Source organism: Petaurus breviceps, unplaced genomic scaffold (genome assembly GCF_028583685.1).
Source record: "Petaurus breviceps papuanus isolate PSGF00001 unplaced genomic scaffold, PetGlider_PUasm1.0 98, whole genome shotgun sequence".
Lineage (NCBI taxonomy): Eukaryota > Metazoa > Chordata > Mammalia > Diprotodontia > Petauridae > Petaurus > Petaurus breviceps.
This window is the reverse complement of record NW_027187460.1, coordinates 59,805,919-59,824,485: the sequence shown is the minus strand read 5'-3', so window position 1 is coordinate 59,824,485 and position 18,567 is coordinate 59,805,919. Positions and strand designations below refer to the sequence as shown.

Here is an 18,567-nt window from a genome sequence, read left to right as displayed (position 1 = left end):
AATGAACAAAAAACATGGTGTACTTAAATTAAAATGGCTAAATGACTGCTAATTCATCATTTAGTGTGGGTGGAAAATAGCTATTATTCAATGACTGACTGTAAATGTACAAATGAAGCAGATATCTATAAGTAAATTTAAAAGGTTGATGAAAATCCCAACATACCTTTTTTGGGGGTCTTTGATATAGGTATCTATTAGTAAACTGTACATTTCTGAATGAATGTTCTCAATGAGAATTTGAAAGCCATAGAAACAGCGTGCTTCTGGGACCTGCACCTCCTGACTAAAGCGTTCCACCTAAAGGGAAAAAAAGCATAAATTTAATGAAAGTCCATGAAATATTAGTTATCAAGTCAATAAGAAAATTTAATTTCAAATTAGCCAAATATTCTCTATTAAGCTTGTCCTGTCACAAATTGGCCAAGAAGATGGTTTTTGTAAATTATGCATAATAAAAAGAAGATATTTCTAATTTGTAAAAATTATTAGAGCCAGTCTAACATTATGTCTGTCAAATGAAGGTGAGGCATCTTTTGCTTCGATATTTCAGAATCCTTCCCCTTCTCATAACTTCAGTTTTAAAGTTTTTACCTTTCCAGATACGTTTTACAGTATCAATATGAAATATTTTCCTGCTATCATCAAACAACTATTGAGTATTAACCAAAGCAAAGGAAATCACTCTTACCAAATTTTCATTGACTATCCCATCACTGGCTGCAAAAAAGGCCAAGATGTGAGAGATGAAATACTTCTCATCTGATTTTAGTTTGTTCCAGTGAGGAAGATCCTTTGATAAGTCAACCTGAAATATAAAGTTTCCAAAATTTTAACTTAGACAAGCCCAAAATGTTTCTCAATAAACAAGCAAAACCTCATACTGCAATTCACCCTTCCATTCTGTTTAAATTATATATTAAGAAATACTTCTATTGTACACAAATTTTAAATCCTCTATTCTTCTGAAAGAGGGGTTATAATGTTTGGTAAGATTACACTTTAAAAAATAAAACAGAGCAACCTACATTACATCTGAAGAAAAGGTAATAAGGAAGCTTATCTTCAAAGATATTTTGAGAAAAGAGTTAATAAACTTCCATGAAGTCAACTACTGTAATTTATACATTGCTTAGCATGGTGATGAGCAGATTGTACTCTCCAATTTTCCCAAATCTCTCTCTTTTTTTAACTCTGATAATATGGACATCAAAATTATATGTAGGTCTACTAAGAACTTTACCAATATCACAAATACAGTAGTGAAAAGATTAGTTCCTTCTTCTTGCATGTCCTGTTGCTTTCTTCTAGGGTCAAGCTAGTTTTTGATACATAATAAATACTTTATAGCTGGTTACCAACGCTACTATATTGCCAAGTCTTACATTTTGTAAATTGCCAGTAGTCATATCAAACAAAATTATTTGGGTTCAAAATACATTACAAATATACCTTACTTTGTAGAAGAGGGATTCATAAAGTTAGCCAAAATATGAACATTGATAAATTGAAACATATTTCCCAACTGTCTTCCCTTATAAAAATGAACCTTGTTCCCAAAGAAAAAATTAGTTTTTAAGAAGCAATTTAAAAGAATAACAAAAATAAGGGGTGGCCAGGTGGCTCAGTGAGTAAGAACACCGGTTCCAGTGTGGGGATGACCTGGGGATCAAATCTGGGCTCAAATACTTAGCACCACACCCAGAAATAACTGGCCATGTAACCTTGAGCAAGTTACTTAACCCCAATTGCTTATAAAAAAAAAAGAATAACAAAAATACTCTCAGGTTGTAAGTAAACCTTTTTAAAAATCATACATAAGAAAAAAAAATCCTGATAAAACTTGAGTGCCAATATCATTCACAAATCTTAAAACACAAATGATTTTGAGAAGTTTTGTTCTCTTCAACCAAACTGGAAGACATGCCCTCTCAGTCACATAGATTAAAATGTAAGCTCCTTGAGAGCAAGAATTTGTTTTTGTTTATTTTTCAAATTTGTCTTCTTAGATCCTAGTACAGAACCTGTCACATAGTAGAATGTTTAAGAAATATTGAATGACTGGGGCAGCTAAGTGGCACAGTGAATAGAGAGAGCACTGGCTCTGGAGTCAGGAGGACCTGAGTTCAAATCCAACCTCAGACACTTAACACTTACTAGTCTTGTTGACTTGCCTTCCCCCCCCCATAAAGACAAAAAAAAGGGGGGGGGGGGGGTTGGGGGCGGCGAATAGAGCACTGGCCCTGGAGTCAGGAAGACCTGAGTTCAAATCTGGCCATGTAACCTTGGGTAAGTCACTTAACCCTAATTGCCCTCCAAAAAGCAATGAAAAAAAAAAGGAAATATCAAATGACTAATGGGGAGGGGAGAAGACTGAATTTCTCTCAAGAATGAAAAATTTCGGGGTGGCTAGGTGGTACAGTGAATAGAGCACCAACCCTGGAGTTAGGAGGACCTGAGTTCAAATCCAGCCTCAGACACTTAACACACACACAAAAGAAATCTAGCTGTGTGACCTCAGGCAAGTCACTTAACCCCAACTGCCCTCCAAAAACCAAAAAAAAAAGAAAGAAAAATATTTTGAAATTCAATTTTGTAGCAATTCATCTCAAGTGTTTCTTTTGGAAATCCTAGACTTTTTGTTGTTGTTTTACAATAGTGTCTCTTAAACTAACTTAACTTGTTTGCTGTTTAAGCAGTGGTTTGTTTTCTGGTTCTGTCTGTTCACCTAAGTTTATTTTAGTGGAAGAAAAAACACTACTCTATTTGTGTTCTTCCAGTAAGGCCAGAGCTCATAGGTAAGGCTAAAGTAATCAGTTCCTTAATTTTGATTTCTATAGGATGAATTTCCTCTAGGAAACAACAAACCTATCAGAAATAAAATCAATGATTGAAAATCACTTATGGGTATCAATTTTTTTAAACTATGGATGATTTTCTAAGTAGATTTCAAAATAAAAACCTTTTAAAATATTTGGAGTAGTTATTGATTGCTTCAGTCTCCTATCTACCCTAAATAATTTCTATAATCTTTTTTCCATAGGTTTTCATATTAAGTTGTTAATTTCTAGATTCTCTCCAATTTTCCCAATCTAACTCTGATAATGTAGAAGCCAAAAGTATATTAGTTTATTAAGGACTTAGTATAATGAATAGTAAAAAGACTACTGTCTGCTTCTTGCATGTCCTATTTCCTTGTAGTAGGGCTTCTGTTTGACTTACAGTCTTCTTCAATTCCCAAATCACTTCAGTTTTATTTCTTCAAAACTATTCATTCCTTACTATGTATTTGGAAGAGATGTCTACATTTGTTCTCATGTATAATATACTAAACTTATTTCTACTGAATACTGTCCTATTTTACCCCTTTCATTTTTAACTTATAAAGTTTCCTCTCTGATAACAATCTTATGTCCTTTTATTTCTCTGCCTCACTGTCCTGAACTAAACTAAACCTTTACCCTCCTCTCCCACTGATCTGGTCTCATTTTTCACACTTCTGTCTCAACTATATATAGGAGACCAATTCAACTACATGGTATCTTCCACTTCTGATTTTCTTTTACTTGTACTTCTCTTGTCCTGCTGTCATATACGTAACATCTGCCTTCTCTACCGCCATATCACTGCATTCCAGTAGGGGAAGTCACTTCATCCTACCTCTGAGCTGCTGGGGTTCACTATCAATTCATATCATCTCATCTATACTGGGTCTTCACTGCTACACGGAAACTTTTATTATTCTTGATTTATTCTATTCCACTTTCCTCAATGGCTATTCCAAAACTTCTCTTCTCAAGTCTCTAAAGCAAACAAGTCTCTACTCAAATAAGAAAGATTCTCTTTTCAGCAAATGTTTCATTATTTTATTGAGAAAATAGAGGTTATTTGCTAAGAACTCCCTCTTCTCTCCCACTCACTAGTTCAAAATCCCTCTACATATTCACCCATCTTCTCTTTTTCTTGTTAAAACCAAGTGGCCAACTCCTCTACTTTAATGCTATCTTTCTCCCATCTTCCAGGAGCTAGTCACACCAATCATTTCTTGAGCACTCAGTCTTTCCTCCTTTCCCTCTCTCATTTTTCCCCTTATTTCCATTCTCTTTTACTGGCTCCCTAAGGCCTACACATATGCCTAGCTCTCCTCCCTTTAAAAAACTTTCAGTTGATACTTCTAATCACCATCCTTGTAACTTTCCAATCAAAATATCCTTCACAGGCCACCAGGTCCCTATATGTGTTGTATCCCCAATTAAAGGGTAAGCTACTTAAGGGCAGTGCCTTTCTTAATTTTTGTTTTTGTATCCCTACTGCACAGCATATTTTAAGTATTTAATAAATGCTTTTTCATTCATTCATTTGGAATAGACAATTTCTCTAATTGTTGAATAACAAACTGAATAATATTCCTGTCTTCTGAATACTGAACAACTTGATCTCACATAAATATAGTTATCCCTTCCATACTAGAGGTTAGAGACATGGTTCCCCCCTTAATCTGGAAAATATGTATAAAATATTTTTGCCCTCTCTTTGAACCACAGAAGAAGTTTTAAATTTTTTTCTTTTCCATTTATAGGGTGTTTACAGTACGTTACTGTAAAATTTGGGTTAAGAATTTGGTCGTAGACTATACTATACAATACTATACATATATTTGATGCATTTCTGAGTTTCTAAACTTTTTTCTGTGTCATCTACTGGCCTCTGCATGTCATCTCAGCTTCCACAAAACTCACAAAAAATTAGCACTTAATTCCTTACGGCAACCCAAGATTTATAGAAACTGTGATGGGAAAAATGGCAAAATGAAAGAGATAACTATACTCTCAGTTCCATCATTCATATCACCAATTAAATTTTGAAGAAAAAAAAACTGGACCAAGTTTTAATGTACACCATTTAAACAGAAAGTAAGATATTTTAGGTTAAAAGTTGTGTAACTTACTCATAAAATATATTTTAAATATTTCTATCAGCTCATCAAAGAAATATTTGCTATCACCCTGGAGAATGGCCAGCACAGAGTCCAAATGGAAGGGGTATTCCCTATGGATGGCGCAGTCTTCCAGATAGTTCTGTTTTTGATTAATGTCATAGAGACTATATAAAGCCATGATATAGTGTCAGAATCTCCTAAATAAGATTCATAATCTCTCAACAGAGTTCAATCCAACTACTCAAACAAGAAAGACTATGTGAAGAATGTCTATTGATATGCAGTAGGATGGACATTCCACAGAGCTGGACAATCAGGATACATACTTTGAACATAAAGTATACATGAACAATGGCCTAGGTCCAGAACTGAACATGAGGAAGAGTGCAAGTTGGATTGCCTCTGGAAAAGTGCATAGTATTTTAATGACTCTGATCTTTAATCAGAAACAAAGATTTCTCTTTTTAACAAGAATATTCTTCTAGTGTGCTATAATGGCCTCAACTCATGGAATACCAATGTCCAAATAGTTAAAATTGAGGGTAATTCAAAGGGTAACTGAAATGTCTCAGGTGGGATACTACATAATAACAGTAAAGAAATAAAAAGAAATGGTATAAAAATATCATAGAGGAGCTATTTGACTAGAATAGGAGGTGGGTTATCCCTATATTAAGAGAAAGGAGTAACCAACAGACAACTCATAATTTCAATTAGCATTCATATAATGTCAAGAGATCTAGAAGGAAGGCCCTCAGCATGCTTTGTAAAGATCCCATAAAAGATTTACTGGAAGACATAAATTAGTCATATAAGAATAGAGAGTAGATGAGTTGCAATTTGAACCACTAGAGGGAGTACCCAAAATAATGAAAGTATGGATTTTTGAAATACTGAAATATTAGGAGTCTGACTAAATTACAATATGTATTTTTTAAATGAAGCACATTTCATAAACACATTTTTAGGGAGAGTTAAAAACTGTAGTAATTATCTGTTATAACAAAATGCATACTAAGTATGCCATAACGAGAGTTATTCAGGAATTCTAAACATCAGGAATATCTTTTTAATATTGACAGAGGATAGTAATTATGAAATCCCTTTATTCTTACAATATATGTGTTGCTAGTTAAAGAGAAAGTTGTGTGTGTGAACTCAGACTAGGATGCAATCCCACAGCTCACTTAGTTCAAATAATGAACGTTTAAAAAAAAACAAAACCACAAACAGTTGGGTAGTCAGGTGTGACAAGCTTTTAACTCATTTTACATTACATGGTTAATAAGGTTAAAATTTTACTTCCCTTAGACAGCTGCTTCAATATAGTAAATGTGTAAACAAGGACATAAATGTAAATTTATAATATGGCAAGTTTAATAAAACATTCACAATTGGGCGTAAGAACCATAACCTCTAGCTCTCTAGTTCAAATCCTATCTATTACCAATCCCCCATAAAGAAATATATATACATATATACACACAGAGACATATATAAATAAATCCCCCTCCCTTCCCTCTTTTAGAAATATTAAAAAATCATTTTACAATTATCTTAGGCTGAACTTTGACCTAATAAGACAGAGAAATCTTATCAGGTTTTCCTTAACTATCAGTTCCAAAATAATGCCCTAGGCAAGAGCAAGGGGCTATCGACTGATATATCTTGAAGACAGTTGGGTAAAGATCACCGTAACATAAAGAAGCTTCTTTGATTACTTCAGTTAATGAAACTATCTCGTGTTCACTTTTGACCAGCTGGAAAGAAGAAATCCTTAAAGTCAAAGCAAGATTGAATGATTTTAGGAAGTGTATTCTTCCAGGGTGACTGTTGTTCTGTTTGATAAAGCAAAATGTTAACTGAACTTTACCTTGAGTTATGTAACTGTTTTATTTCATTGTGCAATTTTGCCTAGTGTCCAAAACTCCAAAACAGCTTGTGAGAAAGATTTTTAGTCATGGGGTGGCTCTGTCCATTGTTGGTCCCCTCTCCAAGCAAGATAATCAAAATCAATAAAGACTGTTTCTTGAAGACTTGTGGCCAAAAAACAAGAGTAAGGAATTTTCTTCTGTGAGACCCAGCTAAATTAAATTATACTATGAATATCTGTAGATTAAACTGGAAAAAGGACAAAAAATAACTATGAACAGTTAGTTTTGCATGCGTTTCAGTAGTGATTTCTTTTCGTTATTAATGACACTAATTATGACATTTTAATTCTAACATACGAATATTTAATGTCACTCAAAGAAAAAGTGAAGTTAGCAAGAATGGCTAGACCTAACCAAACTTATGAGTTATGGGGGGAGGGGGGTGATGTGGAATCAGCCTGGGAAGACAGGTTGAAGCTAAATTATAAAGGGTTTTTAATGTTAAATATAAACTATATTAGTGAGCCCTGTGCTTTAGGATTTAGGGTTATCAATGTCACAGCTATGTGGAGAATGGCTTAGAGAGCCAAGAGACTGAAGGTAGATAGGCTAATTAGAAAACAATTGCAATAGTCCTAGAAAGGAAGTTGTGATACAAATGGGGAGATGAATGTGAGCAGTGCTGTGAAGGTAGTTGACAAGTAATGGTAACTCATGCTATCAATGAAGATTTGCATATAAGAAGAGGTATCCAAGACGTGTGATAGCAAAGGAAGCTGGGGCTGGTAGAAGTGAAGGATAAGGGATAATCCAAATATTGCTTTGGTATCCATGAAAAATTATAAGATTACAAATGAGGCTTCTAGTACACTGGGCTGACCTATGGAGACACTATTGAATGACAGGGACAAGAAACACACAGGACTAAAAGGCATATGTGTGTTACAACCTGCAGAGGTGAAAGGATCCACACTGATAAGATCACAGAACCACTTAAGTATTAAAGCATTATTCTTTGTATTCAGAGATGACAGTACAGACAATAACTGGTAATATATGTGCTTTGTTTGGTTGAAGAGACTCCTACACGAATCCTTCTAAACTCCTCTGACACATACAAAAGCTGCTATTATCTGGCTAAATGGCTTCAATCCATTTTCCAGGGGCTGGGCACAAACTCCATACAAATCATATTCTGCAACAGTTCCCTCTATTTCCTCAACAAGGAATAAGAGGCTCTTCCTCTGAACTCACAGCACTGTCTTTGTTCTATCCTTAGGCATTTTCACATATTTCTTTTGATTTTATTTCTCCATATATAGAACTATAGTATAGTTCATCATGCCAACTAGACTGTAAGTTCCTGGCGGTCAGGACTGTGTATTACTGATCTATGTAGCCTCATCAGCATCTAGTACAGAGTAGGCATTCAATATACATTTCTTGAACTAAGCCTAAGCACCTCAAAGCAAATGCCTCAGGGTTGGCTGTGGAGACAGCAGCATAACCCATGACTCCACAATGAATGTAGCCATGTAGTCTCAGACTAAAGTGCTGCCATGATTACAAGGCTACTCACATATATAATATAACCCTGTATACAGTTTTTCTTAAGGATAAGGCAAGTTTTACAGTTTAAACTGGGGTCAACAATATTGTCATTATGTGCCTCTGGCTATAGCTGAGTTGTTATTTTATTTACCTTCCTCATCCTTCAGTAAATAATAGCTTTATATGACCCTGGACAGTCTAAAGATTGCTTAAGAACTGAAGTTGCTCTGTGATACATGGTAGGGCAAACTCTGACACAAGAGAGGATATTTGCAACAAGAATTTTAGTTTTTAGTAGTTGAGCACTGGAACATAAAGTATTTTATGTTACTGTATGAGTCAGGGTGGTTTAAAGAACTGTGCCAGTACCTGTCCATTTCAACTATACTTTTTTACGTTAAGAGATATTATAGAGATCTTTGAACTTGTCCTAACCTATCATGTAGAAAGGAATGAGCACTTACTTCTTCAGCAGTCCAGAAAGATGCCTGGGCCTTTTTATACATCTTCCAGATGTCAGGATACTGAATTGGAAAAATGACAAATCGGCGAGAACTCTTTCTGAGGAGTGGTTCTTCACTGGGCTTCAACCCATTTTCAGCAGTATCTGATGATGATCTCTTTTAAAGGAAGAAACACAAATACTTTGTTTTAAAAAGCACTGCTAGCACCTGCCTTTTCTTTCTATCTTAGCCCACAATTAGGAAACTAGGGATGAGTAGATTACTTCAGGATTAATCACAGTACTAAATTAGCACATAGTAAGCATTCAAAAATTTTTGATTGATAAATGGATTTCGTGGGGAACAATTAGCAAACTCTCCTACAACATATCACTTGGCACTACTTTCAGCAAAGAGCATGCATTAATGATCTGGAGAAATATGTCATTTGTCAGTGAATTCATGAATGAAAAAGTATTTATTAAGCACTTATGCTCCAAGCACTGTATGAAATGCTGAAATATAAAAAGAAAAAGGGATATAATCCTTGCTTTCAGGAAGGTCACACCCTAACTAGGGAGAGAGAACTCATAAAACAGTTCAGGGAGAATGGAAAGATGCAGAATGTTTTAGGACGAAATAGAAGGGCAGGGAATAAGGCCTTGTGGTTCATCATTTCATCCTAAATTTTAGAGAGTTGACTCCTATCTATATAACTGTTTCAAAATTTGTAATACTCATTTTAAAATATTCCCTTAACAATACCATTTGTAAAATTGATGCTCTTCTGACAGAGTGTCACAGGTACTATCAGATTTTGTTGTCAATCTTGAGATCTGGGCATGCATCTAGGCAAAGGGTTATAAATTCTCAAGGACAATGGAGTAAATCTGAAATTCTAGGCACCGAGAGACAGCTCAAATTTTTTCTTATATTAATGCTAAATTTACTTCTTTTGAACTTCTACCCATTGCTCCTCACTCTGCCCTATGAAACCAAATAAAACAAGCATAATCGCCTTATTACGGACACTCTTTCAAATGCTCATTCCTTCCTCCAACCACAGTCTTCTCCAAGAAAAACATTTCCCTTTCCTTCAACTGATCCTCATATGTGTCATGGACTCATGATCCTTTACCATCTTAATTTATATCCTTTATATTCTATACAATCTCCAATGTACCTGATTCTTCCTAAAATGTGATGCCCATAATACAATGGGAGAATTGCTAGCAAGTCCTTCTGACCTCCAGTCTCACATCTCCAAAAGCCTACTGGACCTCTTAAATGGAATAGCCTATAGACATTTTAAACTTAACACATCCAAAACTGAACTCATTACCTTTCTCCCCAAACTCTCCACCTTCCAGTCCCCCAGGCTCAAAACCTAGATATAAGCCTGGAGTCGTCACTATCTCTCAGGATCCCCACCCACCATTTCCAATCTGATGCCAAGTCTTATTAATTTTCCCTTTATAACATCTCTCATGTCCTCTGACACTGCCACCACCCTGGTGTAGAACCTCATCATCTCACACTTGGACTCTTTCAATAGCCTAGTGGTGGGTCTCACTGTTTCAAATCCCTCACCACTCCAGTTTATCCTCTATTCAGCTGCCAAAATGTTTTTCCTTTGGCACAAGTCTGACCATATCATCTCCCTACTCAAAAAACTCCAGTGACTGGACTCCTATCATCACCAGGATCAAATATAAAATCCTCTGTGTGGTGACATTGGCCTCGTCGTTCTTTAAACAAGATGCTCCATCTGAGTGGAGCTCCAGGAATTTTCACTGGTTGTCTCCGTGCCCAGAACACTCTCCTTTCTCATCTCTATCTCCTGGCTTCCTTCAAGTCCCAGCAAAAATCCTACCCTCTACAAGAAGTCTTTCCTGATGCCTCTTAATTTTAATGCCTTCTTTCTGTCAATTATTTCCTATTTATCCTGTCTATACTTCGTGCATAGTTATTTACATGTTGTCTTCCCCATTAGATTTTGAGCTCCCTCAGGGCAGAGATGGTTGGTTGTCTTTCTTTTATCCCCAAGACTCAACACAATGGCTGGCACCCTGTAGGTGCTTGGTAACTGACAATTCCCTTGAATCCACTCCCAACCTTCTACTCCTGGATGCTGTGGTATGTACTTGTTTCACAATTCCTCTGGCTAGAGCCCAGAATTACTACTCCAATAACCCTTAGGCTCATTTCCTCCTTCCCAATGGTAGTGGGTCACTCACTCCCTTTCACCCCTCCCCTCAAGGCCAAACAGTTGCCTTAGGGCTTCCAGGACTTTTCATCCATCTAGACCTCTCCAATGTGTGTAGTTTAAGAGAGTGAGCTCCTTGAGGCAGGGACTGAGAGACCTGGGCATGCATCTAGGCATGTTTGTTGTTGTTGTTGTTTTTAATTTGTATTCCCTAATGCTTGTCATACAATAGGTCCTTAACAAATAGGATTTTAATCTAATGGTCTGAAGGGCAGCTAGGTAGCGCAGTGAATAGAATACAGGACCTGAGTTCAAATCTGACCTCAGACACTTAACACACACACACAAAAAAAAAACTAATCGTGTGACCTTGGGCAAGTCACTTAACCCCAATTGCCCTCCCCCCAAAAAAGGCAAAAAAAAGTTAAAATCTAATGGTCTGAGCAGAGGGTTTGGCAAAATTTACTAAACTAGCTTCTCCAAAAACAACTCTGCCTTGACCAAGCTACTTTGCCACTATACACTCAGTTCAGGATGATGAAGAGTATGTGAAACGGTAGGCAATAATTCAATAGATATTTATCATGTACATACTGTACAACAGGTAGTTGTATAGCCCCTACAAGGAGCAGGGGTACACAAATAAAAATAAAACAATCCCAAGAGGTTATATTCTATTGGAGGGGTACAAAAACATACCCAGATAATTATATACAAGGTGAGCAAAAGCACAAATACCTGTAGAGCAGATGTATTCACAATAGGTGTGACTAGTGAGCCACTATCAGTAATAATTAAAAGACTGGAAAATAGGAGAGATATGACAAGACTGGTAAAGGGCAAACATCCTGATTTTCAAAAAAGGGAAGAGAATAGAACTTGTAAACTGTAGGCCAATGAGCTTGATTGATTTCAGCTCCTGATAAAATACTAGAATAGATCATTTAAAGGGATGACTGGTGAACACCTAAAAAAGGAGGCAGGAATCACATGGCTTCATCAAGATCTGGTTAAGCCATACTAATCTCATTTTATTACTTTTTTTACAAGATGACTCAACTAGCCTGAGAGGACACTAACATGAGTACTATTTATTTACCTAGATTTCAGAAAAAAAAAAACTTTAAATAAAATGTCTCATATTATTCCTGTGGAAAAGAGACAGACAGAGATGTGAACTGGATGAAAAAGTTCTGAATAAACAAATTCAGAACCAACTGGATGCTGGACTCAAAGAATAGTTGTTAATGGTTCAATGTCACTGCAGTAAGAAGTCACCAGTAGAGTATCCCACAGCAGATCTGGGTTTGGGTCAGAGTTACTATCAATTTTTATCAATACCTTTAATCAATAAAGGAAACAGATGACATGCTCACCAAACCTGAAGATGAAAAAGCTTGGAGGGATAGTTAACACAATGGATGACATAGTCAGGATCCAAAAAGATCTTGATAAGCTAGAGCAGGACTTCTTAAACTTTTTCCACTCTCAACCCCTTTTCCCATTTTGGCAGTGTTTCCTTGGCATTGTATGATCTGAGGGCATGCTTTGTTTTCAGAACCAAGGCTGCAGTGAAATTGCAACCTGGTGAGTGCTGCCAGAAACACTTTGGATTCATTATAAATTGGATTTTTAATTAATTTTTGGTCACTGCACATTCATATAAGGTCACAACCCAAAATTTAAGAAGTGCTCAGCTAGAGTATTGGGCAAAACTTATTAAGATGAAATTCAATAGGAATAAATACAAAGTCTTACACTTGAGTACCTAAAAATAAACTTTTTACAAGGAGAATATAGGAGATACTATCAAATGGTAGTAAATCTGAAAGCCCTGGGCTGCCTTAAGAGAAGCAATGCTTCTGGGAAGGGAACTGTCCAAAAACCTTTAATGGCTCCCAATGGCCTGCTGAATAAAATCCAGACTCCTTAATCTGTTATCCATAGCTCTTCAGTCAGGATTCACACTACCTTTCCATCTCTCACCACTCCTGAACTCTTCCTATCTTCTTCTACTGTCTTTTTTTTTTTTTTGGTTACATCACCTTGGCCTAAAATGTGCTCCTTCCCCTTGTAACTCTCTCTCCCTGTAGGAATCCTTTCCTCATCCTTCAGGGTCTTCCCCAGGTGGGCTATCTTCAAGAAGTCTTCCTGACCTTTATTTACTAGTGATTTTTCCCATTATTTTGTTCCTGTCTTTCTTATGCATTTATTGCTTGATTTTAATATATAATACTATATATATTGTATATATTATATATATATAATACTAATATATATATATTGTATAAATATAATAAATAATAATTTTCATTTATAGTACTGTAGCTGTATCCTTTGATTATCTTGCCTAACAAATTACAAGTTTTTCAGAGAAAGACATCTTATTAATCTTTGTATCCATGACTTGAACATAGTAGACAATGTGTATTTACTGTGGTGTTGAGCACAGAGTACTTAATGGACTAGAGTGCCTTAGCCCAGAAACTTCAAATATTTTATGAGGCAGAGCTGTGTTTTAAGATGAAGTTATGATAAGGGGAATGAAGTAGAGCCAAGAATACAATATACACAATTACTACAAGAATTTAAATGGAAGGAAAAATCACAAAGTGAATACTGCAAAATTATAAAGAGCAAGCATAAAAGAAGAAATCTGAAAAGATACCTCCATCCCACTCCTTTGCAAAAGTAGGAGATCATGAATGTTGTATGAGATATATATATATATATATATACACATATATATATATATTTCATATTCTCTGTGTATTGATCAGATTGCTAATTTATTTTGTCTTCCTCTTTTTCTTTCTTTAAAAAATATTCATTATATGGAATGACTCTTTCGGCAGGGATAGAGAGAGATAGGAAGGATACTAGCAGAAATTCTGGTAATGTAAAAGACAAAAGATTTCAAAAAAATTATTTTAAAAGAGGCATCAGGGAAACAAGATTAAATTGGAGGTAGGAAACTCAGGTGTCTGATTACTGCAATAGTCTTGAGAAAAAATATGAAGGGCTGAACTACAATGGAAATTAAAAGAAAGAGCAATCTATTACATTGTTGTGAAAAAATTGAGAAGACTTGATGAACAAGGGAGAAGGAATAATCAATAATGACAGATCTCTAGACTGAATGAATGGAACGATGGTAATAACTTTAATAAAAATAATGAAATCATGAGAAAGGGACTTTGGACTTTGGGAACTAAGTATTCATTTGCACGCATTTAGCTAACATAGGAAAAAAAGTTATATTCTTTTAAGGTATACATACTTAAAAACAATAAAAATCAGGATCAAAACCATAAACTTAAACTTAGTATCTTTCTAAATGTAACACACAGCTAAAATTAAAGCTAAGGGAACTAAAGTCAAGTTCTTTGCCAAATCTAGTCCACTTTTGGATGAAAGGTGTTAAGTAATGACAGCAGGAAAAAAAATTAATGGAAGCATTTTCCTGGTACAGTGGGAAACGTATAGAATTAAAGAATCCTCTGAAATTATATACTTGTGACTTTTCCTGGAGCTATAATCATAAGATCCTGACACTACTTGTGTGACCTTGTCCAGGTTGCTTTAATTTCTCTGGATCTCAGTTTCCTTATCTATAAGAGTAAAGAAATTGATGGACTAGACAACCCTCAAAGTCCCTTCTAGGTCTAAAAAATCTTGTCGTGTTGTTAGTCAGTATATGTTTGACCTAGTTTGACTAGACCTCAAAGGGCTCCTCTCAGCTAAGAAGTTCTTTAATTCTCCAATTTTTCTTTATTCCGCCCCACAGTGCCTAAGTACTAGTTGCTACATAATTGCTTTTTATTTCTTTTGTACCATACATGATTTAGAAACACTTATAAAATAAACAGCATGGTGGGACTAGCAATCTGGAACAGTCATTTGTTACAATTAAATAAAATACTTTTTGGATATATTCTTCAGTGACGTGACAGCAACAAATAGCAAAATAATGTGTTTTCCAATTACTTTAAAAGCAGAGTCAAACTGCTAGTAGCCTAAATCAAAAATCAAACTCAAGATCTCTCCTCAATGAAACTTCCTTTGCAGTAAGGAAAATACAGCATGGTGTATATATGTGTATACATATATACATATGTGTGTATGTGTATATATATATATGTAATGCAAAAAGAAAGGAATTTGGAGTGGCTAGGTGGCGCAGTGAATAAAGCGCTGGCCCTGGAGTTGGGAGACCAGAGTTCGGTTCAGGCCTGAGATACAACAGCCACACAAAAATACTAGCAGTGTAACCTTGGGCAAGTTACTTAACCCCAATTGCCCTCCAAAAGGCAAAAAAAAAAGAAAGGAATTTGGCTTTTATGGATTTGATCTCAACTCTGTCAGCCTGGGTAATTTTGGACAAATCACTTAATCTCTTTAAGCTTCCATTGCCCTTATTTATAAAAAAAATTAGAGTGAATTTAACAAACATCAATTAACTATCTACTAAGTGCAAGGTACTTAGATCAGTACAATCAAACCACCTATTGACTTTTAAAATTAACATTATTTATGTTGCATTTTTATTTATTCTGTTAAACATCTCCCAATTACATTTTAATCTTGTTCTGGTTAGCACTTGGGGAGTTTTGTCAGGCTTTGAATTGTTTGTTGCTTCTGACTTAGAGGCTGTGGAGGGCCTTTCCAGTAAAATCTTTAATTTTTTTGATCTGTCATTCATGGCTTGAAATACAAATCTATTAAAACATAAATTTCTTAGTGGTAGGGACTATTTTATTCTTTTGTCTTTGTATTCCTAGTGCCTGACATATTTAGTCAAGACAGGGATTTTCACTGGTGTAGGCAACTCCCAATGTCTTACAGTCTTCAGAGTACACCAAAAAAGGTCTTGCTCAGGGTCAGGTGGCCTAGACCTGTGAAAAGCTGGATTTGATCGCAGGTCTTCTCGACTTCCATGTGACTCTCCTAGCCACTAGGCCAACTGGCCTCTCACCTGGCAAGCAGCAAGCATTTTAATGAAATGGAATCAGAAGAAACTGTCCATGGAGGAAGATCTCTATGAACTGATGAAGAGTGAAGTGAGTAGAATCAGAACTTACACAATATTATTTTTTTTTAAAGCTTTGAAAGCCTAAAGAACAAAGATTAACACAATGATGAACTGCAATTTCAGAGGACTGAAACACCCACCTCCTGCAGTAGTGATAACTCTAAAAAAGCAGAATGGGAGACACATTTGGGGGCATGGCCAATATGAAACTTTGTTTTTTGTTTGACTGGCAATATTTGCTATAAGGATTTTCTTTTTTCGTTCCTTTTTATTGAGGGAGATAGGAGAGTGCTTTCTCATCAGAAAAAAAAAATAAAATTTCAATTGGAGGAGAAAAGGTCTCCCCATCCCAGTTTCTCCCGATTTGAATCACAAACTCATGACAAATAAAAGCTCCTGTTATCGGTGCCAGTCCATTTCTCTGTTTTTGTTTTTTTTATCCCCAGATCGCAACATCTTTGGCTGGGATTAGCACAGGACCACTTCCAGTGAGATTTCCTTTACCAAAGCAGAGGTGCAAGCTTAGATCACCACTGATCTCAGTCTACCGCTTAATAGACATTGGTCTCCTTCACTCCAATTTCTCATAAAGAAGGGCGGTGGGGGCCGCGGGGGTTAAGTGCTTTGTCCGAAGTTTCGCAGGGACTAGAAGTGGCGGGTGGGGGCGCGGGGGGGGGGGGGGAGGCGGGGAGGGGGGAGGGGGAAGGGGGCGGGGACGGCTGCATGCCTGGCTCGGGCTCAAGCCGGCAGGTGATCCCAGGGGTCTTCCTGAGTCCGAGGCGTCCTCCGACCTCCTCCAGGCAGACCCTCCTCCAGCACGGGCTCAGCGTTCAACGAGCTTAAGGAGTTAAATATGTTCCTTTCCGGGGAGGTGGGAGAGGGGTCATTTCTGCCCTGACCGTTTCGGGGACCCAAGACTACATCCCGGGGAGGGTGACGAATGGAGGAGGCGGGGAGGCCTATGCCCTGCGTCTCCTCGCCCTCTTGTCGGAAGCCCCAGCAGGTACGAAGAGGCCTAAGCCGGAGAGAGGCCGGGAAGCGCTCCTCTTCAATCCCTGGGACCGGGAGGGAGGGAGGGAGGGAGGAAGGCGGCTGGGGACGCGGTGTTTACCTCATCCAGCTGAGGCCCAGCCGCAGCCGGCCTTCCCGACTCCTCCATCACCTGGAAGAGGCGCAAGGCAGAATCAGAACGAGACCAGGAGCTCTCTACGCCGCTAGCTCTCAAGAGGAGGCCCGCGGCCTAGCCCCGCCCCGAACGCTTGGCCCCGCCCCCGAGCTCTTTTCTACTCCTCCCACTCCGGGGCCCCAGAGTGCCCTGGGACTTGCCCGAACTCGCCTCTACTTCTCCTGGCCCAAGCCTGACCCGGACGCGGGTACTGCGTTCCTTCCGAAGCCGAGGGGAAATATTTGGAACCCAATGGAAGTGAGATGTGTGCACTTGCCTTCAAAAGAAATTCACCAAATGCAACTTGAACCAGCCTGGAGGGGCGGAGATGTAAAATACCTGGGGTCAAGGTTGGGGTAGGGTGTGGGAAGAGAGGCTGCGGTTTGGTGAATTTCAAGCAGTGGGGGCGGGGCTGAACCTCTGCGCCTGCGCGTCACGTGGCCCAGGTCCTCGGTCGATCTGTGTGATTCCTTATCCCCTAAGAGTCCCCTGGTTTCCCGGCGAGAGCAGAACTGACAGCCCAAGTGGCGAAGCCGAAGCATCCCAGGCCCGGAGGACAGGAAGACCCTGACGTCGCCCTCCCTTAACTCCCCAAGATCTCCCCAAGGTATTTTCACCCAAAGTCTTCCAGTTCGGAACTACGAGCGTCAGAAGGGTTCAAGGCCTGGGACGTTGTAAAGCCCTCTTAGGGGGGAAGGAAACTCTTTTTGCCCAAGTGCTTGTCTCCCCCATTAGCAGGTAGCCACTTAGAGGCGGCTTGGGGGCACAGTGAATAGATCACCGGCCCTGGAGTCAGGAGGACCTGAATTCAAATGCGGCCTCAGACACTTAACACTTACCAACCGTGTGACCTAGGGCAAGTCACTTAACCCAAATTGCCCTGCCCTCCCCCTCCAAAAAAAAAAACCGCGGGGGGGAGGGGTTTGCTTTTGTTAGTTCACTGGTAAACCTTCAATAAATTCTAGTTGATAGTGACCAACCAACCACAATTCCAAGTCACTCATATGATGAAACATCCCCAGATAGAGGCTCAGTGCCGATTGAAGGACATTTTCTTTATTTAAAAAGAATGTTTTTGACATGGTTAACTAGGTGATTCGTTTTGCTTGATGGTGCATGTTTGTAATGGTTTCGTTTTTCTTGTCTTAATAGGTGTGGGACAGAGAATTTGGAACTGCAAATAAAATTTAGTTTTCTAAAAAAAAAATTTACTGTCTGACTACTGTGTAAAGTCAATAGAGTGGTGACTAAAAATCCAGCTAGAGAAATGGGGACGATTTGATCTAACTAGTGATAAGCTCCTCCCTGGGGACCTATCCGAAAATAACTTAAAGTACAACGGAGACAATTTGGTATA

The 18,567-nt window shown here is 37.8% G+C and overlaps 1 protein-coding gene and 1 long non-coding RNA gene across 2 annotated transcripts in view; one reads left to right on the top strand and one right to left on the bottom strand.

Moving 5' to 3' along the window:
* The window catches only part of RRM2B (ribonucleotide reductase regulatory TP53 inducible subunit M2B), a 36,004-nt gene extending 18,684 nt beyond the window's left edge, over positions 1-17,320 (bottom strand). Inside the window, exons 1-4 of the mRNA XM_069081040.1 lie at positions 17,157-17,320; positions 8,829-8,984; positions 692-808; positions 167-300 (exon numbers count right to left, since the gene is read on the bottom strand). Of these exons, the coding sequence (XP_068937141.1) occupies positions 167-300; positions 692-808; positions 8,829-8,984; positions 17,157-17,204 (455 nt within the window). The 5' untranslated portion in view covers positions 17,205-17,320. The remainder of the gene's footprint in view (positions 1-166; positions 301-691; positions 809-8,828; positions 8,985-17,156) is intronic.
* An 8-nt stretch (positions 17,321-17,328) lies between these two features.
* On the top strand, positions 17,329-18,417 carry LOC138155826 (uncharacterized). Its single transcript, XR_011167001.1, has 2 exons — positions 17,329-17,540; positions 17,694-18,417. It is a non-coding gene; the product is annotated as an uncharacterized lncRNA (long non-coding RNA).
* The last annotated feature ends 150 nt before the right edge of the window (positions 18,418-18,567 follow it).